Raw genomic sequence first — 22333 nt, 5'->3', positions numbered from 1 at the left:
CTCTCTATACTTTCATGCCAAAGAATGAAACAGTCATCCAGGTATCTCTTCCAGTTATTTTCTTTGTAGAGGGAGAATGGGTTGCCGTATATTTCTAGAACCTTACGATAAAGACTAATTTCTAGATATCCCATGACTAGGTTAGCATAGGAGGGGGCCATTCTCATACCCATTTCAGTCCCCGATTTTTTTCGATAGAAGTTGTCTTTGAAGACGAAGTAGTTATTCTCCAAGATAAATTTTAGCCCTTCTATCATGAATTCTTTTTTGATGTGATGTGGGAGTTCGTTGGCGTAATTCTCTAACCAGAATTGAATTGCCTCTATTCCTAGGTTGTGGGGGATACTGGAAGAGGTTGACTACATTGAAGGATACTAGTAGGGTGTTTTTGTTTACATACATACATGCATACGTACATATACACATACACACACATAATAATAATCATCATTATAATCGTTGTTTAACGGCCATCTTCTATGCATGGGTAGGACAGTTACAGGAGCCAGCTAGGTAGAAAATCTATCAAAGGCTACTGTGTCTGTTTTGGCAGGGATTTTATGGCTGGATGCCCTTCCTGACACCAACCACTCCACAGAGTGGACTCTCCTTTTTACGTGGCACTAGCACAGGTGAAATTAGTTTTGGCAAAATTTTTACAGCTGGATGCCTTTATATATATATAAGTGAAATTGTAGTCATGGCTGATGCTGGTGGCACGTAAAAACACCCATTACACACTCGGAGTGGTTGGTGTTAGGAAGGGCATCCAGCTGTAGAAACTATGCCGAATCTGATTTGAGTCTGGTGCAGCCTTCCAGCACGCCAGCCCTGGTCAAACCATTCATCTCATGCCAGCATTTAACGGATGTTAAATGATGATGATGATGATGATGATGATGATGATATATATATATATATATATATATATACACACACACACACACATATAAACACACTCATGTATCTATAAGTATTTATGTGGATATCTTTGCATGCCTGTGTGTATTTGTGTGTGTGTATGCATGCCAAAATATATGTTTCTTGCAAATGGAACATAAAATTGTAGAATCCAACTAAAAATGTCTTTCTAATGTAAGATTCTTTTAGAAAGTTGCCTTGTTTCGTTTCTGGTCTCATTGTTTTTACTGTATAAAGTTTGACAAACTGAAAAATTATTTCAACTATGTCGGCTTCTGTTATATTTACTGGAAAATATTTCTTTAATGATATTGCAGTTTATCCTCAAAAGGAAAACAAAAAAAATTAATTTTCTTTCTACTTTTGTAAAATCAATTTTAAATAAAAACAAAAAAATCTAAATGATAGGAAAAAAAGTAAATATTTTGATTTTAAAAATATAGTTCTTTTAAGTTGTGTATCTTTGTAAATAAAGAGAAACGTTATGTTTGGAAGCAGTGAAGTTGTACGCATCCAGAAAATTTGATGTTTATGTGAAAATTTCATGTATCATGCTTAGTGAACTATGAAAATGATAATTCAAAGCAGAAATAATATTCTATTTTTTCCTGTAGGTAAACTGTATAAAAATATAAAATATTCTTAAAATGACAAAGAAGAACATGACATTGTTTTCATGCAATTGTATTGAGACTATGAGTCTTACGTTCTGCAATTTTTATGTTACTTTCAGGGAAATAAGTTAGTTTTGAATTGATAGGATTGTTTTCAAAGTTAGTCCTAAGTAATCTCTTTTCTTTGTATAAGTACTAAAACTATTCACATGTAAAATTCTATTGTTGTTGTTGTTAGCCGATGCTTTTATTGTTCTGCCATGAAGTCAGTGTAGGTATATTTGTTGGAATTTCTTGCTTGTATCGGAACTGGAATAACTGTAATAAGATTAAAAGTGTTGACAGATCAAGAAACGAAAAAAACAAAAACAAACTAAAATATAGTTTGCTGTGGATTATCTCATTTTCTTTTTCATATAAAATACATCAGCTGTTGGCTTAGTTAAGTAGGAGAGATTGAAGTTTGTATGATGCCAAGTAAATATAGTATTTAAACAAATATAGATGAGATTTCTATTATACTATGGTTGAGAAAATCCACCCCCATTCCCACCCCCAGCTCCCTGTTTAGATCAAAATAATTACCCACACTATAGATTCTCTATTGTAGTTGAGAAGCTACTGTCATAAGTTATCGAAATTTGTACTTCAAAGCAAAACAGCTTTTGATGATGGTTTCAAATTTTGGCACAAGGCCAGCAATTTCAGAGGAAGGGTTAAGTTGAATACATCGGTCCCAGTGCTCAACTGGTATCTATTTTATCAACACCGAAAGGATGAAAGGCAAAGTTGACCTCGGCAGAATTTGAACTCTGAGCACAAAGATACACAGAATGCCACCAAGCCGTTTGCTCAACATGCTAACAATTCTGCCAGCTCACCACCTTCATACAACAGTTAATAAATAGTTTGTGATATGTTGGGTTAAGAGTCACTTGAATGGGAAAATGATAGAAAGCTGCCCCCAATTGATAGCACATCTCTCATGGTTATAGAAAATGTGTGGTTTGTGTCCCATGGGTAACTTGTGGACTTTTACTCCATCCAGGTGGTTTTTAACTCAATATGCTACACACAATTATTTGTAGTTCCATTTGCTTTGAAATACATCATCAAGATAGTATTTACATTTTTCTCCATGTTTTTATTGTTATATTCTAAATATTGCCATGAATCTTATAGCATTATGGTCTATCATGATCAAATTAGTTTGATGGATCCCATTCCTCTTTAGAAATGGGATTCACAGGAGTTGTTGAAGTCAGCCCTGCCAGCTTATGAAACACTGTCTATTTTATTGTACTGTTTATACTGAGGTGTCCTTATCCTAACTGACATGTTTACAGCTCAGTGGTTTTCGTCATTTGAGAGCTAAGTGTCTTAGACATTGACACAATGCAGCACCACAGGCTAGAAACAAACTGTCAGTTCCTTGACTTGTTTCTTGTCATGTATTCTATCAAAGTAGATGTCCGTGATTGCAATAATGCTTGTACGATGTTACATTATGCTGAAGTAAAATGATTGTCAAAAATTTAATCTGATTTGCTCACAAGTAATGATTCATTGATGAAGCTAAAATTATTTAAAGTAAACAAAATAAATTATAGGCCTGTTTCTATCAATGATTGGCAGTCGATTAAGTCTGTGAAGTGTCTGCATCGTCTTCCCATTTTGTCACTGCTTTCCTTGCTGTAAAAGTATGAGATATTGTGTTGGTTGTGTAATTGTATTTTTACAATTGCTGGTTCAAATCATATTGGCAAGAAGTTTTAACTTTGTTACAAGAAGATCCAATGGAAAGGTTGTTAGGATGAGATGAAGAGAACTTTGAGGAAGTGCAACATCAGACTCAAAGGCATCAAGGATGCTACTCCTGACTGGAGAGGGCAATCAGAGGATAATGGAAGAGGCCCAGAAGTGATGCAACTATGTCTTCCACCATTACTACTACCACTACTGCTACCATCATCACATAGAGCTTGTGGGTATCAAGCATAAAAATCATGAAAAAAAAAAAATTTGGATGAAACTTGGTGATGGGATGTAATGATTATTGGTGTACAGCTGTGTTTGCAGTTTTTACTTGTGGATTTTTATCTGTTAACATGTCATTATTAAATACTCAGGTAAATTAAATGCAGGTCAGTTGATTACAGGTAGACATTTTCTCATATATTTACAAGACATTCACAGGTGTGACTGCATAGGTGCAGGCATGGCTTTGTGGTTCTGGACTTAGCAACAATTGCAGCTTTTTAAAAGTTAATGTTTGCAGTCTCAAGCAATGAACTTTTACCACCAAAAGAATTGTATGTTTCTTCACCAGAAATGCCAATAGAATGGTATTTATTCTAAATGGATCTTAAGGAGCTGTCTAGTCTTGAAAAGTTTTTAGGAGTGCAAAACTCATTAGCATCAAAAACTATTCAAACTGACACAATGGTTTCAACAATGACATTGTACTGGACACTTGGCAGAAAGAATTAACATGAGTGCCACAGCTATTTTACAGGAAAAATTAACTGATCTTGAAATAATGTAGAAATTATTCAAGAAGAAACGAATTTACTTTGATAATCAAACTGTGATGCGATTCTAGTTTCAAAGCTCTCTCTGTCAGAATCAAAATAAAATGAGGTTGCTAACTATAGAGATTACTGATATATCAGCTACAAAGTTGTGTTTAAATTGAATTTGTGGCGTGTAAGACCCATAAAGTTCAGTGCAGATCAATTCCATTCTACTCATTCTTTATGACATTTACGAAATGTCGCCTCTCTATAAAAATGTGAATGTTTAAAGTGGTTTTGACTATGAGTCATGCCAGTTGGTCAGAAAGTAGCCAGTAAGTCTGGTTAATAAACTTAGTTTGTTGTGTCCAGTGCAGTTATGCAACTACTTAATGCTTCCATGGATTAACTGTGGTGGAAAACAAATTCTTAATTGTATTGGGTTGCTGTGCAGTTTCCTTGCCAAAGAATTTGACCTGAAGAGTTTTAATTTCAGCAATCTCCTTCCATTAGTTAATTAGAAACCCTATTTTTTTTTGTTTTTTTTTAATATTTGTTAAAGTTTATTGCTTCCAGTCTCAAATTTGAGAATGCAATTAGAAATAACCCCAACCATTCATTTGATCTGTTATCTACTTTTAATTTCAATCTTATAACTATTTTATTGCGTCTACTCCATCTTTCTAAACATTATTTCATTTCTAGAGAGTCTGTTTTATTATTTTCTTTTTCCCATTATGAATTTAGCTTTTAACATTTTCCACTGACGAGTTAAAAAATGCACTCCTCCATAACAACATTGAAAGATTTTTTTTTTTACATATGAAAATTTTGTTTCCAATATATTGTTATCACATTATTGAAATTCCTTTTCAACTGCAGGCAAATATTCTATGCACTCCATAGACCAGAATCCTTGATATTATCCTTTTTTTTTTTATTCGTGAATGTCATAAAGGACGAGTAGAATAAAATTGATCTGCACTGAAGCTTATTGGTCTTATACACCATAAATTCAATTTAAACGCTACATTGTACCTGATATAGTTAGTAACCTATAATAATAAACCAGTATTGGAAGTTTTAAGTGATTTATTGTCATTTCTGATAGAGTACATACTATTTATGATTAGGTTTGGTTAATAGTTACAAATAGCATATTCATGTACATCTAATGAAGAGGGGGGCGGGGAAACATTGTGAGGTTGCTGAATTGATTTTTGTTTTCATTGCTTTTAGGCAAACCAGTGGAGTTTAATAAAGAAGAATTTTATTACTTGAAATCTGTATTAAAAGCACTGAGTAGAGTTGTGCTCAGTCATCATGAAAATATTTAATTTTTATCAATACACACACACGCAGACACACATATTTACATCATACACACACAAGCAGAAGCTTGTCCCCACCACACTTTCTTTCTGTATATATATGTGTGTGTGTGTGTGTGTGTATATACATACATATATATATGTATGTATATATATATATATATATATATATATATATATATATATATATATATATATATATATATATATATATATATATATATATGTAAATATGTATACACACACACACACACACACACACACATATATATACATACACACACACTTGCTCACAGACACCTGTACATACACATGTATGTAACACATATATATACACATATATATATCTATAAATACACACACACACACACACTTATACATTCATATATATATAAACATGCACATACACACATGCATACATATATATGCATGTGTGTGTGTGTGTGTGTGTACTGGATCATGTGAAGGAGTACAGATGGTTTTCGTGGAGCCCTTGGTGGTTATGAATACAGTATAAGAAATGGAAAGAATAAAAAAGACTTCAGAGTTTATCGATGGATATGGTTTGTTAAACTGTAATATTCCAATTCCAGAAAGCATCTAATAATCTTGTTATGTATCAGCTGGGTCAGCATCACTATGCTCTCTAAAACATGTTACCTCCAGGATACATTTTTAGCTCTTCATTTTCATTTTATATTACCTCCTTGCTCTATACCCCGCACCATATATTTACTGCTTTACTGTAGATCACTTCTGACTTATTCTTGTAAATCCCTAACACTGCTTCTCACTTTCCCTCCTATTACCTACTTTCATCTTACCTTTCCTTCATGCACCTCATTACCCACCCATGACCCATCCATTTATAATGTTAGGTATCGCTGTATTTCCTCCTATTCAACCCTCCTCACCATTCTTATCATTTACTTACTCTTTCAGCCCCTAACTTTTCGCATTTCGCTTTCCCTCCTAATAACCCCTTCCTGAACACTGTCTCTGTTCGTCTCTTTCCTACCATCCTTTCGCAAGATCAAACCTGTGTAACTCCAATAAGAACTGTTTTGAACTCTGACAAACTCTCCAACCCATACAGGCATGGCAAAACTGATCCACTCCATCACTAGGTACACCTAATCAACCTACCCCTTCCCCACTTTATACTCCCTGCTCTTCTTCACACTCCTACTCGACATTACTGTACCTCCTCTTCCTCCTCTTCTGCACTCCCCTTGTATCCTTCTTTACTCTCACTCTAACACTGTTCCCTCTGATATTCTGTCCACTGCATAACCATCCTTCCACAATATTAAATCTGTTCCATCTACTGTGGAACAAGCTAACCCAACTAAAGCTGGGGTTATAAAAAGTAGTCAGTACACTCTCTAAATGTTTGGTAATTAAATTTGAGGAGCAGCAATTCAGGGCTTGAGCAGACTCTTTTGTCTTGCTGATGTCAAGGCAGCATCTATAGTGCTGGTGCCACAATAAAGATGCACCCATTATATTCTGCTAAGTGGCTGATGTCAGGAATAGTATCCACCTGTAGAGCCCTTGCTATAAATGAGACATAAGAGCAAGATGCAGTCACAATGTTCAGCTCATACCAGCATAGAAAATGGTTGTTAAGTAAGGAGGAAGAGGAGAGTGGTGGTGGTGGTGGTGGCATCACTGCCAATGTTTATATATTTATTTCTTTATTGCCCACAGGGGGCTAAACATAGAGGGGACAAACAAGGACAAAGAGATTAAGTCGATTACATCAACCCCAGTGTGTAACTGGTACTTATTTAATCGACCCCGAAAAGAGGAAAGGCAAAGTCAACCTCAGTGGAATTTGAACTCAAAACGTAACGGCAGAAGAAATACTGCTGAGCATTTTGCCCTGCATGCTAATGTTTCAGCCAGTTTGCTGCCTTGCCTATGTTTATATATGTGTATGCATATGCACATGAAAGAATGATATCTCACTTGAATCCAGGGCTTAGAAAAATCTGAAGGACCACTGCAATAGGTATGTGAATCTGAAAGGGAATATGTTGGATAAAATCATAATTAACTGATCTTCCTGTATTTTCTTTTAGCCAAGGCCAGAGAAATTTGACCATCTCCTTATACATCACTCTCGTTAGTCTGCGATGACCAGCAGTGGTCATAGGCACTGCCTCTGTCTCCTTTGACTAACTGATAAACACAAATATGTAACGGTCTGGATCATTGAGTCATTAATAGTTATAATGTGGTAGTGATACAGCTTATTGCTGTGAAATCATGGGAGAACAATCCAAAATTGACAAGTCTCATAGCCCTTTGATAATTCATTTCATATATGGGTTACGTTTTTGAAACAGGGTTCATCATCAAGCCAACTGCGTTAATAAAAAAAAATCAAGGTAAATTTTCATTTAGGCATGCTATTAAGAAAGTCCCACTGGTTACAGTTTGCTCATGACTGGTTTCACTTGTGTTGGTGCACAAATGGGTGGAAAGAAAGTCTTCTATGATGACTCAGTAAAGTTATGGCTCTTGCAACTGTTTCAAAGAAGAAACCATATTCCATTCTAATTCAACAAACTACTTGAAATGAATTTGGTGGACGTAAGCAGTGTTTATTCATGTCTTTGTTCTTTACAGGAAATTGTGTTTCTGTGATTCTGATGAAATTTATTTATTATATTCTGTTTTATTTAAATATTACTAAAGTTCTTTGTAGTAAACTTGCCATGTATACACACACAGATGCACACATACACAAATGCAGACATAGACATACATACACACTGAAACTCACCCACACGCACAGGGACACAGACACACACACAGACACACGTACATACACACAGACACATATACACACACACACACACACGCACGCACACACACACACACATACACACCAATTAGCCAGGTTATACATGTTTTGCTTCCATGTGCATAATGTAATTGTGTTTTATCCATGGTGCCTTGTTGTTGTTGCGTGTTTTTCACTTCTGGCATGATACAGTTAGACTTGGTAAAGTTTGAGAATAAGATTACTGGAATTGTAATGGAAAATAATTATTTTAATGCTGCTTGTACATGACAGTTAAGTTGTTTATGTTTAAATATTAATATAATATGATAAGTCTGCAAGACATGATATTCTGAAGTGTGTATATATATATATATATATACATAGCAAAGTTTTGTGACTTTTGTTTGTAAAAGCACAAATAATTCATGGTATTTTATATAGATTAGAACTGCATTGCTGTCTAACTCTTGAATTGATATTTAATTAAATATATTTTGTCTATAGGAATCTAAAAAAAAATCATCCCCGACTACTTCTGGTGTTATCAATGTAAGAACGCCACCCACAATTAATGTTACTTCTACTACCACTATTACCACTGCTGCCTCTTCACCTGCCAACATTAAACCCAGTCTCCAGCAGAGCCAACAGATGACCACATCATTGCCACCTTCAAACCCTGTTAGATCAACAGGAATGAAATTCTCCTCACCAAAACTCATTTCCAAAGAGGTAAATGTTTTATTTGTATATGTTTAAGAAGTACAGGGTTCGTCATCATTTCTTAACATCTATTTCTTTTTTTTCATGCTGGCATGGGTTGTACATCTTGATAGGATCCAACCCATGCCCTGGGTTGTAGTAGGGTGAGTAATAAAATAAACTCATTAGGACTTACTGAGGGGATAACATGGGACCAAGTCTCCTGATGGTTTGCTGTGCTTGAAACATACATATATATATACATATATATATGTATACACACACACACACACGCACACACACACACACACACACACACACACACACACACACACACACACACACACACACACACACACACACACACACACACACACACACACACACACATATATATATATAGAAAGAGAAATATTAGCTATTTTAAGACATTTACTCCAGTAGCACACAACTGTTTCTGCTTCTCCCTTTCTTTTTTTCACGCTTTATTTTGTTAATATTTCTTCAACAAAATGTTCCAGATAAATGTGTCTGGGTGTGTTTACTTACAAATATTACCAAACAATAGACTATTTGTTATTCAAATGTCAATATAATTTCCTTTTAACAAAAATTTAATTTAGTAGTTATGATATTTAATTCTTTGTATTTAACTTTTCATTTCTATGTTGTTTCCTTTTTTTTTTGTCTTTCTCTGATTTCATTAAACTGCCATACTATTGTATGGCATTGTATTTATTGTATTTATTGATATAATTTTGACAAAAATACATAATTATTTACTTAAGGAAAGTGGTAGCAATTTTTAAAAATATTTCATTAACGACTTTATATATTTCTTTCTTCTGTAATGAATACAATGGAAACAAATTCATAAGGCAAGCCAGTCTGTAAGTGTGAGAGAACAGCAATAAAATATTGAATGTCGGTGCATTCTTGCTTCTTAATAAGAAAATGTTGGTGTTATAAGCTAAGAGACGATTTACATTAATACGAGGTGTATGGATGCTTTGTTATATTTTATGTATAATAATAGTATAGAATACCTAAGTATGGAGCAACAAAGAACATATGTTAATCTGTTAAACCATGTGTAATGTTTAAATCATGTGTAATGTGTGCTTCATTAGCACCATTGCCATTATTGTCTGGTGAACTGGTAGGGTCATTAGAGCACTGAGTGGAATCATCATCAACATTTAGTGCCTGCTTTCCATGCTGGCATGAGTTAGACGGTTTGACTGAGACTGGTAAACTGGAGAGCTGCATCGAGTTCCAGTCTGGTTTGGTGTGGTTACCATGGCTGGATGGCCTTCTTAATGCCAGTCACTCCAAGAGTGTAATGGGTGCTCTTTATGTGCCTTTGACATAGATGCCAGTTGAGTGACACTGGCATCAGCTACAACTATGATTTCACTTGGCTTGATGAGTCTTCTCAAACATGGAATATCGCCAAGGGTCTCATTGTTTCAATTCAATGATTGAATTGAAATCCTGCCGAGGTCAATGTTGCTGTCCTTCCTTTTGAGGTGGATAGAAAAGTAGCAATCCATGGTGATGGGTTGGCAAAACTGTAAGAACATCAGACCAGTTAAAGTAGTTGTATGATGTCAACTTAATGTGACAGACCCCTGAAAGGAATAATATTACTGTTGGTTAGACCTAGGAAGCTGCACCGCTTCCTGTCGGCCTTGACACATTTCCTGTGTCCTTATGTTTACAAGGGGGAGACAAGCACTTCCACCCACTTCATCATATCACTACTGCATAAATCTCTCTGAGAGATTTAGAAATGTTTTATTTCTAAAATCAGACCCATGGTTTATTTGGGTACTAGACACAATCTGTTACCTGGCATCTCTGGGAATTTTTGCAGAATCCACTCTGTTGCAAGCAGTTGAGCTAATTCTTTGTTTTAGGATACGTTCCTTACTTCTATCAGTCTTGGAGTCCCTGTAAAAGATCATGGAGACTGCATTCCATCCTTGTAAAAGAGAAGAAAAAAAAATTTCAAACAACAAAAAAAATTGCATGCTATTTTTTCTCATTGATTATTCATTGTGAACTTCTTCTGTGTGTGGAAGAAATTCCAGGGATTTAGAGCTTTCTGTGAAGAACAACAGAACGAACAGTACTATATTTCATGGTACTTAAGACACACTTTTCTCCCACCAAAATGTCTCAAAAATCACTCCAGCTTTTATATACAAAGTTGGGTCTCCCACAGGCTTTAATGCACTAAAAACTGTTTCTCTCCTATGCACACTGCTGAAATTGGGGTGCATCTAATATACCCTTGCATCTTTTACGCCATCAAATATAGTTTTTAAAGTGGAATCTGGGGTGTGTGGTGTGGGGGTGAGACATAGTACTGTTATGATTACTTGTTTGATTGTTTGAGTATCTATAACTTGCTGAAACTCTGATTTCAAATTTAAACATTTTTTTTTTTAACAATTGTTATCAAGCAAAATAAAACAATAATTTTCGTTTTGTTTTTCAAAATAGCTCTTTTGTGCAAGTTATCATTAACTTTGTAAAATCAATTTAATATTGTATGGTAGATTATAAAATCGACAACAGAATTAATTACATCAAAAACAAAATACACACATAGGTACATAGCAACATGCTTTTGCATATATTAGTGATTCTAACTGTTAGTAGTGCAAAATAGAATCTATTACAGACTATATTGATAAGGAAAAAATTTCTTTTTATTTTTAGTCATTAACTTTTTGGTTAATACTTGGCCACGTTAAGGCTTAATGCTTAGTGGCAATTCTGTCTTTACATTCTGAGCTCAGATTCTACCGAGGTTGACTTAGCCCTTCATCCTTTCAGGGTTGATAAAATAAGTATTAGTTGAATACCAGGGTCAATGTAATTGACTTATCCACTTCCCAAAAATTGCCAGCCTTGTGCTAAAATTTGATATCAATATTGGGCCACTTTGCCTTTCATCATTTTGGAGTCGATAAAATAAGTACCAGTTGAATGCTGGGGATCATGTAATTGACTTATACCCTCCACTGATACTGCTGGCCTTATGCCAAAATTTGAAACCAATACTGGTCCTTCTTCTCGTATAGAACTGTCTATAGGTGTTTCTTTAACGTTTTGTTTGGTACCTTCATTTATGAGAGTTTTCAGTTTTGTTGGTGTCTCTTATCTTATCCATCACCAGTATTACCCTTGTCTTTAAGTAGAAATACTCGTCAGAGTCTTCTGGAAGGGCTTAACATTATTAGTTTTTTTAGAGATGGTCCATTTCGTTGTTTGGACTTCTTCAACACATGTAAAACTTTCTCTCTCAGTTCCTCTATTTCTGTTTCTTTCTTTAAAGTTTGTTAATCGAATCTTCAATTTATTTCATGTTTCAGTAAGAAATCCATTCAATGCTAGTCGCAAACCATAGCCCTCTGTTTGGCACCCGTTTTTGGGATTCGGTCAATTGTTTTTTACTCAGATCAACAACCAGTTTTACTTGTTGGTGCTATTTTTTCCCTTCTGAAGAATCTTTATCTTCTTGAGAACCTGTAGCTATTGATGTGGGCTACTGTAGCCTTATCAAATTTTATTATTGTGAGATGGGGATACAAGGTCATGGTTACTCTGAAAGGACCCTTGGATCTTAATTGAATTTTTCTGTGTTATTGATTGAATTTGATGATTTGTGTTTCAGCCACTGGTGTCAGTTTTTATTGGATTATCCCTAAATCATTCTGACTTTTTGGCTTTTTTTGTCAGTTGCTTGACCTGCAAGCTCTTTGCTCTTATCTGCTTGTCACAATGCCATGATTTAAAGTAGTGGTTTTCAACAAGGGTTCACTTGACCCTTGTGGGTCCATATAAGATTTTCTTGTTAAAATTTATCTGCAATAAATTGGCTATACTCGTATAATGCACAACATATTTTAACAAATTTTTATACAGTTCCTAATAATAATATAATAGGATTTTTTAAAACATCAAATGGCTACGAAGAATCCAGTAGAATAAAATAAGATTCAAAGGGAACAACAGGCAAAAAGTGGTTGAGAATCACTGATTTAAAGGAAAGGTAATTTGATGTTTTTGATATCTTTTTATATTCCTCACCATAGTTTGTATCAGAAGTTGATAAATATCTTAATGTCTGAGATGAGTTGTTGTTAATGAGAAAAATAATAGTTTTTCTCAAGTTGTTTGTTCTGTAATCATAAAAAAAACTTTCTGCAATTATCTAGAGTTAATTTCATATATTTACAATAAACAAATGTTTATCAATGTTTTTGGTTGTAAAATAGATTTTCTTTTCCTGTATTAGTTGTATTATTTTTTTTTTACCATACGTGGCACGACGGTTTTTGAAGAAATGTTATGGTTCTAATTCACTTAGCAAGTCTTTTAGTATTTAGTACAAGTGGTACACTTGAGAAGATTGACTGAAAGTTTTTACTTGTGGAACAATAATGATATTTGGAAGCAATTATCTGTATCTGTTATGTTAAATACTGTATAGAGATTAGCCATGAAATGAATCTAGTTTAATTTCCATTGATTACACCCACCAACAGCTTGAGAAATATATGCAAAGACAAACACACACACAAACACTGACAAACTGATTTATAACAACTTTGGTTTCCTATTTCAGAAAACCTAAAGTAGATAGAAAAAAAATTACAAGCTTTATCTCTTCATAAATATAACTATGCTTTCTATGTTATAATGTGATACACTTTTGACTTCATTTGTAACGTTGTATTATTGGGATAATAATGTTATCCAAAATATCCTAAATTGTCTCCAGAAAACATTTTCGTTTCTTGTATCACATTATACTGCATCACATTATACTCCTTATCCAAGACCCTTGTCTTGTTTTAAAGTACTATTTTTGACAGCACAATCTTGGCTCTTTGGATAATTCTGTAAATCATAATTTATAGTAATTCTCTAATAATTAATGTCTTTCAATGAATTCTTATCTCATGTGTTTTACTTCTGTTATTTAATGTTTGTTTTCTTTGGTAATCCACACTTGATTGCATTAAAATACACACACACACACAGACACACACACACATGCCCACACATATATATATGTATATGTGTGTGTGTGAGTGTGTAGGTATATATATATATGTATATATGTGTGTTTGTGTGTGTGTGTGTGTGTATATATATATATATATGCACACACACACATATACATACATTTATGTTCTAGTCATTCCTACAATTGTTTCACTATGTGCTTAACTGTAAGAAACAAATACTGAAATATGTTATTTATCTGTCATCCTTACTATCATTTGTGTTCCGTTCTTGTATACGGATGTAATATGTTGTACTAGGTTTGGCTGGCACGAACAGAAAGGTCTCTTTCTCCTTCACTCTGAACTTAATCACTTCCCCCACTACACTGTTACCAGCACCATCAACTTTATGTCTAGTTTATCTTAGCTTACCTCCTAATGTTACTAACAATAACCTAACATTATTTTTACCAATTCATCAACTTTGACTATCTCACTTATGCTTCACTAACCCGATAAACAAATTTTATTGCTCAACTTGCTAACAGCATGATTGCAGTGATTATGTTCTGTGGTAATCATCATTATCATTTTTATTGTCATCACCGTCATCAGCAGTGGCAGTGGTGTGGTTGTTGTCAGTGTTGGCAATGGTGGTGTTTGCAGTGGTGTTATTAGCATTGTTGGTGGTGGCGGTGTCAGCATAGTCGCCACTGACAGTGGCATCATCGTTATCATCATCATCATCATCATCATCATCATCGTTTCATAGTCATCATTTCAACAGCTCTTTTACCATGCTGTTTTGAGTTGGCCTGAGTTATCCCACAGTACCTTGCTAATCATCTAATCGTCTTTTCACGACCCAGCATTTTCAGATCAGACTTCACTATTTCTTCCTGCCTTTGGTCTTCCTCCATTATGGGCACCCTTCACCAGCAGCTCTTGCTATTTTTATCGCAGCATTCGTTGTCATTGAACATCACATATTTGCACCAATGCAGTCGTTCTAGTCTGTTGCACATATTATCTCATATCTTTAAAGGCCCAGTCATCCTCTGTCATGGTCTTGGCTAACATCTAACATTACATACCCCAAAACTTCATACACTCCTTGTTAATTTCTTTTCTCTAAACTCCATAGATTTTCCACTTTCGTGTTGGGCCTCTTTCAAGTGTTGGGCCTCTTTCAAGTGTTGGGCCTCTTTCGAGTGTTGGGCCTCTTTTGAGTGTTGGGCCTCTTTCAAGTGTTGGGCCTCTTTTGAGTGCTGGGCCTCTTTCGAGTGTTGGGCCTCACGGAGGCAATGACCAAGACCTTTGGCATTGTGTCATGCTTGAGAAGAAGGCCCATCAAGCTGAGCAAAATCGCAGTCATGGCAGATACAAGTGTCACACAAATTGGCACGTAAACGTATCCCAGTGTTATGCAAATGGCACCTGTGCCGGTGGCACATAAAAGCACCCATTACACTCATAGTGGTTGGCATTAGGAAGGGCATCCAGCTGGAGTCTGGTGCAGCCTTCCAGCATGCCAATGCAGCCAACCCATGATGATGATGTATGTGAAGGCATGTGGGCCGTTTTTTGGACTGTTTGGCTCAGGATCATAAGTTCATGAGTTCAGTTCCTGCACTTGGTAGTGAATTGTGTGTTTGAGCGAGGCACTTCATTCCATCTGACCCATGCAAGCATGGAAAAATGAACGTTAAATGCTGATGATGATAAAGCAGAAGAAGATGATGATGACGATGACGACGATGACGACGAAGAAGAAGAAGAAGATGATGATGATGATGATGATGATATAGATTTTTCCATCATGAAGAACTGTATCCTCAATCTATTTGCAATGAACAACTCGTGTGAATCTGAATTAATGTTCTTTTGTCAATAGAGACCAAGCCTAGGAATCACCCGAATTTGCAGTCAAAATTGTGGGTTGCTATCAGCAAGAATAAAAAAATGCATTTTGATAAAGTTATGAATGAAAAATAGGAACAAAGAAGTTATTGAATTTCATGTTTAATAATTGTGATTAATTTCACTCTTCACAGTTTTTAAAAAAAAAATCTAATTGCTACGTTTACATTGGAATTGTATGCACTAAGTCAAAAGACATTTTGAGTTCAGGTTGTTTGCACACAATACACTGTGGTTCAATAAAAAAAAAAAAAAAAAAAAAAAAAAAAAAAAATTAGCATTTAGAAAATTTACTTGACGTTTTCATCTTCAAACGTGATAAAGAATTTGTCGAGGGTGCAAAAATTAATCAACCATTACCCTGGAGATGCTGAGTGTAGACAACATTAGGCATCGCTATTGTAGATGTTCTCATAGTTGAGCAACGCTGTTCAACTGAAAGCAAACAGTAGATAACAAAACTAGTATAAATCACATCAATATCACTATTTCGATCAGCTGCAACAAATATATCAGAATTAATGCTGTTAAATTATTATTTAAGTGAGGACAACAAAGACCCAGTCACCTATATTAAAGTGTACGTCTGAATCTCGTGAAACGGTTAATGTATAAATATTGGTTATAGCGTAAATGACAATTGTTTGTGTGTGTGTGTGTGTGTTGTGTGTGTGTTGTGTGTGTGTGTGTGTGTGTGTGTGTGTGCGTATGTGTGTGTACGTGTACTTGTGTATGTGTGGCTATGTATATAGGCATGTATGTATACACACATGCATGCTGTCTGTCTATCTGTTTGTGTGTGTGTGTGTGTGTGTATGTGTGTGTGTGTGTACTTGTGTAAGTGTGGCTATGTATATAGGCATGTATGTATACACACATGCATGCTGTCTGTCTATCTGTGTGTGTGTGTGTGTGTGTGTGCATATATATATACATACATGTATATATACACATACACCCACACACACACCCATATATATATATACACAAACACACACACACAAACATATGCATATATATATGTGTGTATTTATATATAAATATTTATTTTTTGTTAGCAAAATTTATAAAGAGACTAAAGGACCAAGTGTTTCTTGCATATAATATATATAAACTTTCATAATGTCCTGTCTGTTAACAGTATAGTAGGAGGGTGTGTATGTGTACATACATGAGCATGTGTATACATGCGTACATGAATATGTGTGTATGCACATGTGTGTATGCACATGTGTGTATGCACATGTGTGTGCGTGTGTAGATGCATGCATGTGCGATCGTAATGTCTTTATCACTCTACTGTCCAACTTTCCTGGCATTAAACTGTTGTGGAACTCTACAAACATTATTTTGCTTATACATTCATTGATAATCAATGAAAAATTCTATTTCTTTTCATCTCACTTTGTCTCATCTTTTGAATACTTTCTTCTGTAAACTGTCTACTCTATTCAGTATCATTAGAAATGCTATATGTGATAAAGCATACTGGTATCATTAACAATGAATTGTGATGGCATATGTGATAGCCGTGAAGTTCATTTCTCTTTCTCTCCTACCCTGTCTGCCCCCTCTCTCTTTGTCTCCCTTTCTCTCTTAGTCCCACTGTCATTCTCTCTCTCTCTCTCTCGGTATATATAATGTTTATATATATTGAGAAATAATGAAGAGTGTATATTGAATTATGGTTTAAAAAGTTTTTTGTTTTCTCTTTCTGCCAGATTGCCAATCTTTCATGTTTTCTCTGTTGGAATTTTATACATTGGTAATTAAAGGGATTAACTCATCCTTTCTCATCTTCCAATAATTGCATCCCAATTTTATCAAGCTTCTAAGCTATCTAAGTCCGAAATTTTCTGATCAGTGTGTTATAATGATACCTCTCCTTGACAAGTGGTTGACCCTCCAGGATAGATTGCTAGATTGTGCATATTTTAAGTAGCTCAGCCATTGAATTAAGAACTGACACATTGCTAAGAAAATATTGATTAATATGCTTATGGTGAATGATGTGATATTATTACACCACAGTGTGTAGATATGCTGTACAGAATTTAGCTAATCAAATATATAGAGCTGATATACACTATTGTTATATACTAAATACGGCAGATCTCTTTTGTAGCCCTTGTCTACTCTCTTTCTGCTTCACAGTTTATCATTTCTAGACTTGCAATCTCCATTATCTTACTCTTTTGATACCACCACACCTGAGACTTATTTGAAATTTGAAAAGCTTTTTGAATGTTTTGGAAGAGCTTATTGCAAATTATTCTGTATTTATAGTTAATGTTTATCATCCTACTTACTGACTCATTAAACTTTATAATAGTAGAATAAGAAGGTTTGACAGACTTAAAATGTATTTATTTTTCTATATTTGAATAAAATATTTAAAGATTACAGAAACATTTTTATACCAAATCTGTGTAAACTTGTTTTAATTTAGTTAGTTATGACAGCTGACATTTCATTTATGCCATTTTCATAATCTGACGTTAAAATCTTTGTATTCCAAACTGAGTGGATATTAGCATATATTATTGCCAAGCTTATGGCATAAAAGAATCTCTAGAGGCCTTGTTTTTGATGACACGGCATCACCAATCATGATTACTTACTTGTAGATACTCTTATTATTTCCAACATTAACCCAGCCTCCACTTTTTACCACTATCACTATTGACCAATCTAGAATATCAGATAAATATTGTCTCCAAATTTAGATCTGCTCTTCTGCCTCTTTCAGCCTGCAATATTTGATTCATGGCTTTGCCAATTACAGCCAAGAACAATGTTGATTATAATAACATCTCTGCTTCACTCCGCTCTTTACTTTAAAACATTTCAACAATGTAGATAGAAACTGAAAGAAGCCTGTTGTATATGTGTGTGTGTGTGTGTGTGTGTATACGTTTGTGTGTGTCTGTGTTTATCTCTCCACCATCACTTGACAATTGATTTTGGTGTGTTTACGTCCCCCGTAACTTAGTGGTTCGGCAAAAGAGATCGATAGAATAAGTACTAGGCTTACAAGGACTAAGTCCTTAAGTCGATTTGTTTGACTAAAGGCAGTGCTCCAGCATGGCTGCAGTAATACTCCGACGAATGAAATTTGGAGATTTCTTGAAAGTATTCAACTGTCAAAAAAGCGTTAACTCAGCTCCCATGTCTCAAGTGTACATGCATGGATCTGAGTCCCCTCGTTTCCCATACAATGAATATTTAACCCGTTAGTGTTCAGATTACTCTGCTAAATGTTATGCTAATTTATCCATGTTGTTTTGAATTAATCATGCTTTGTCTCATAGCTTCAAGATTTTGATGTTGTGATTGATTACTTTTAGAATGACATTATAGGATAGGTGTGAGAGGCTGGATCTGGCCAGTTTGAATATAAAACATGTGGAATATTTGGGTTGGATAAGGCTACAAGCTGACAGAAACGTTAGGGTACAAGGCGAAATGCTTAGCAATACTTTGTCTGTCTTTACATTCTGAGTTCAAATTCCGCCGAGGTCAACTTTGCCTTTCATCCTTTTGGGGTTGATAAATTAAGTACCAGTTGCATACTGTGGTCGATCTAATCAACCGGCCCCATCCCCCAAAATTTCGGGCCTTGTGCTGAGAGAAAAAAAGATTAGCTTTAAAGGCAGTGAGCTGGCAAAAACGTTATCATGCCAGGTGAAATGTTTAGCTGTATTTTGTCTGTCTTTATGCTCTGAGTTCAAATTCCGCCGAGGTTGACTTTGCCTTTCATCTTTTCAGGGTCGATAAATTAAGTACCAGTTACATACTGTGGTCGATCTAATCGATTGGCCCCCTCCCCCCAAATTTCTGGTCTTGTGTCTAGAGTAGAAAAGAATATTTGGATTGGATATGGCTGGACGAAATGCTAAAGGGTTAAAACATTAGTTTTAGAAGTTGTGTACATCCAATTATGTTGTAGTTTATATTGTTTGCTTGTGTCTTTCTTTCTTATAATAAAAATCTGGGTAATTGTCTGAAACAATGAGTTTATTTTTCTAAGTTACCACTGAATAATTTATGGCAATGTTAACTGAGGGTGATAACAATTTAGAATTAATGTTTTAAATCAAAAAAATATAATATGTGCAAAAATAAAGCAAAAACAAATTAAAAATAAAGGCCATTATTTTGTTTTTAAAGTCCTAATCAAATATAGATAGAGCCAACTTGAAATGGGTGAGCAAAACAAAATCCTTGGTTTAACAGTATAACAATTTTCAGAGCTTTTAAAAAAATCCTTCCTCGTCAGAATTGTTCTGACTGAAAGCCAAGATTATTATTTGTCATTTGATGAACTTTTATAGGTATTGGAAAGAAACCAAAACACTCCCCTTAATAAGTTTTTTTTTTTTTGTCGTTATTTTACTTTGTTTAGTTTTGGTAGCAAGAAAGTGTCTCTTGAAAATTTTGATAAGAAAAAGGAACTGCATTTGTACTCTCTCCCCCTCTCCCTCCGCCTCTCTCCTCTCTTTCTTTCTCTCTCTGATGTGCACACATGATAATTAATTGCATACATACTGACATACAAGTTTATTTGCTTAATTAATTTTGTTGGCACCTTGGAAAATTTTCCTACCCCGTGCTTTATAAATACAAGCCAGAAAAGTTGTCTAGGTGTTAATAAAGGTAATTATGCAAGCAAAAGTCACTTGTTCTGCAGACAGAATTGCAGGGGAATGGGTATATACGGTGGGTGGGAATCATGGCCTTGGTTTATTATTGAAAGGAAGTAACATTGAAAGGAAGTAACACACACACACAAACACACATACGTGTGTGTGTGTGTGTGTGTACAGAGAGAGAGAAAGAAACTGTGTTGTAATTGAATTAAAATTTCTATTTCATGTTGTTTTATATGGCTACCACATATAACCTGTCTGTCTGTCTGTCACTTTCATACATATGTGTGTGTGGTGTACCTGTGTGTATGTGTAGTCTGTGTTGTGTGTGTGTGTGCATATGCACAGGCGTCTATGTGTAGTATGTGCCTCTGTGTGTGTGCGTGCGTGTGTGCATGCATGTACTCTGTGTGTGTGATGTTTCCATGGGGATACAGTCTCCATTTGTCTGTACAAGCTTATTTTCACAAAAGACTTTATGGTTGATCATGATGATCAAAAGCATTACCTCTTATAGTAATCACAGTCTCTTCCTGATTCCCATTAATTTGTTCCTCATTTGGCACCGATAACAGCACTCCAGGCTTCTTTGTTGTGGTGCAAAGTATTTTTGGTTTTAGGCCTGAAAGCATCTGGAGGTGCACAATTAGAAAGCTATGTTGTATTCTTGTATATTGCTGGAATGGGGGAAATAGGTGTACAGTGAGGGTGGTGGTGAATTGTGTGTTTGTGTAAGCTGGTAGATATATATCGTTGCTATTATGCAAAAGTGTTGTAAGTCCAAAACGTTGCTTTTGCAGAAAACAAAGAAATAGTTTCACCATTCCATTTCTTTTTATATTAGCAACAGTTTCAACTTAACAATAAAATCATAACCCCATGTATGTATGATATTTTCAGTCAGAAATATTTTTGCAAAACTGTCATATGTGGGATTCAGTGCATTTTTGAAAAATGCTAAACCATGTGGGATTCAGTGCATTTTTGAAAAATGCTAAACCATTGCACTACACTTTGACAATTTTTCATCTGAAGCAGCTGGAGGTACGATGGTTTGAACAAAAGAACTGGCTATTGCAAGCAAAATTAAATATTGAAAAAAAATGCATTTGGCCAAATTTGGACATATGACAGTTTAACATAATAGCAGCGATGTGACTATGTGTGTGTGCATATATCTTTTATGTTATATTTTTTACTTGTTTCTGTCATTAGACTGTGGCCATGCTGGGGCATCACCTTGGAGAATTTTTAGTTCAATGAATCAGTCCTAGTGCTTATTTTTATTTTCAAGCCTGGTACTTATTCCATCAGTCTTTTTTGCCAAACCGCTAAGTTAATGTGTTGTAAACACACCTACACCGGTTGTCAAATGGTGATGGGGGACAAACACACACACACACACACACACACACACACATCAACAAAGTTATTCCAAGCAAGCTGTCAAATTTACACGCCAAGACCCTTGAATTAACAGTATTTGACTCTGGATGATTAAATTACAACAGTTCTTATAGTCCATTGTTTGTATTATAGTGCATTGTTGTGTCATTCAGAATATTTTATTCTTTAGTGTTTCTCTTATTGTCTCATCTCCTGCATTTTAAAAACAGTTGGTAAATTACATTAAAGAGGTTCCATTTTTACATTCATAATATTCTTTCACATGTAAACAGTAGAGCTTCTGATTTACCAAAGAAAACAACTGTGAAGAATATTTCATGCTGAAAGTTGAAAGTTGTTGACTTCATTCTACATATTTCTACACTGCAACTGTTGTTGTTGTTGTTGTTGGCACTCCGTCGCTTACGACATCGAGGGTTCCAGTTGATCCGACCAACGAAAACAGCCTGCTCGTGAAA

At 35.0% G+C, this 22333-nt stretch overlaps 1 protein-coding gene across 2 annotated transcripts in view; it reads left to right on the top strand.

Annotated features, from left to right (window-relative positions):
- The window catches only part of LOC106871211 (uncharacterized), a 168234-nt gene that overhangs the window by 127491 nt on the left and 18410 nt on the right, over positions 1–22333 (top strand). For both annotated transcript variants that reach the window (XM_014917558.2, XM_014917557.2), the window contains exon 9: positions 8678–8905. In XM_014917558.2, the coding sequence (XP_014773044.1) occupies positions 8678–8905 (228 nt within the window). The remainder of the gene's footprint in view (positions 1–8677; positions 8906–22333) is intronic.

This window comes from Octopus bimaculoides, chromosome 12 (genome assembly GCF_001194135.2).
Source record: "Octopus bimaculoides isolate UCB-OBI-ISO-001 chromosome 12, ASM119413v2, whole genome shotgun sequence".
Classification (NCBI taxonomy): Eukaryota; Metazoa; Mollusca; class Cephalopoda; order Octopoda; family Octopodidae; genus Octopus; species Octopus bimaculoides.
The sequence above is the reverse complement of the archived record's forward strand: the minus strand, read 5'-3'. Positions and strand labels throughout refer to the sequence as shown.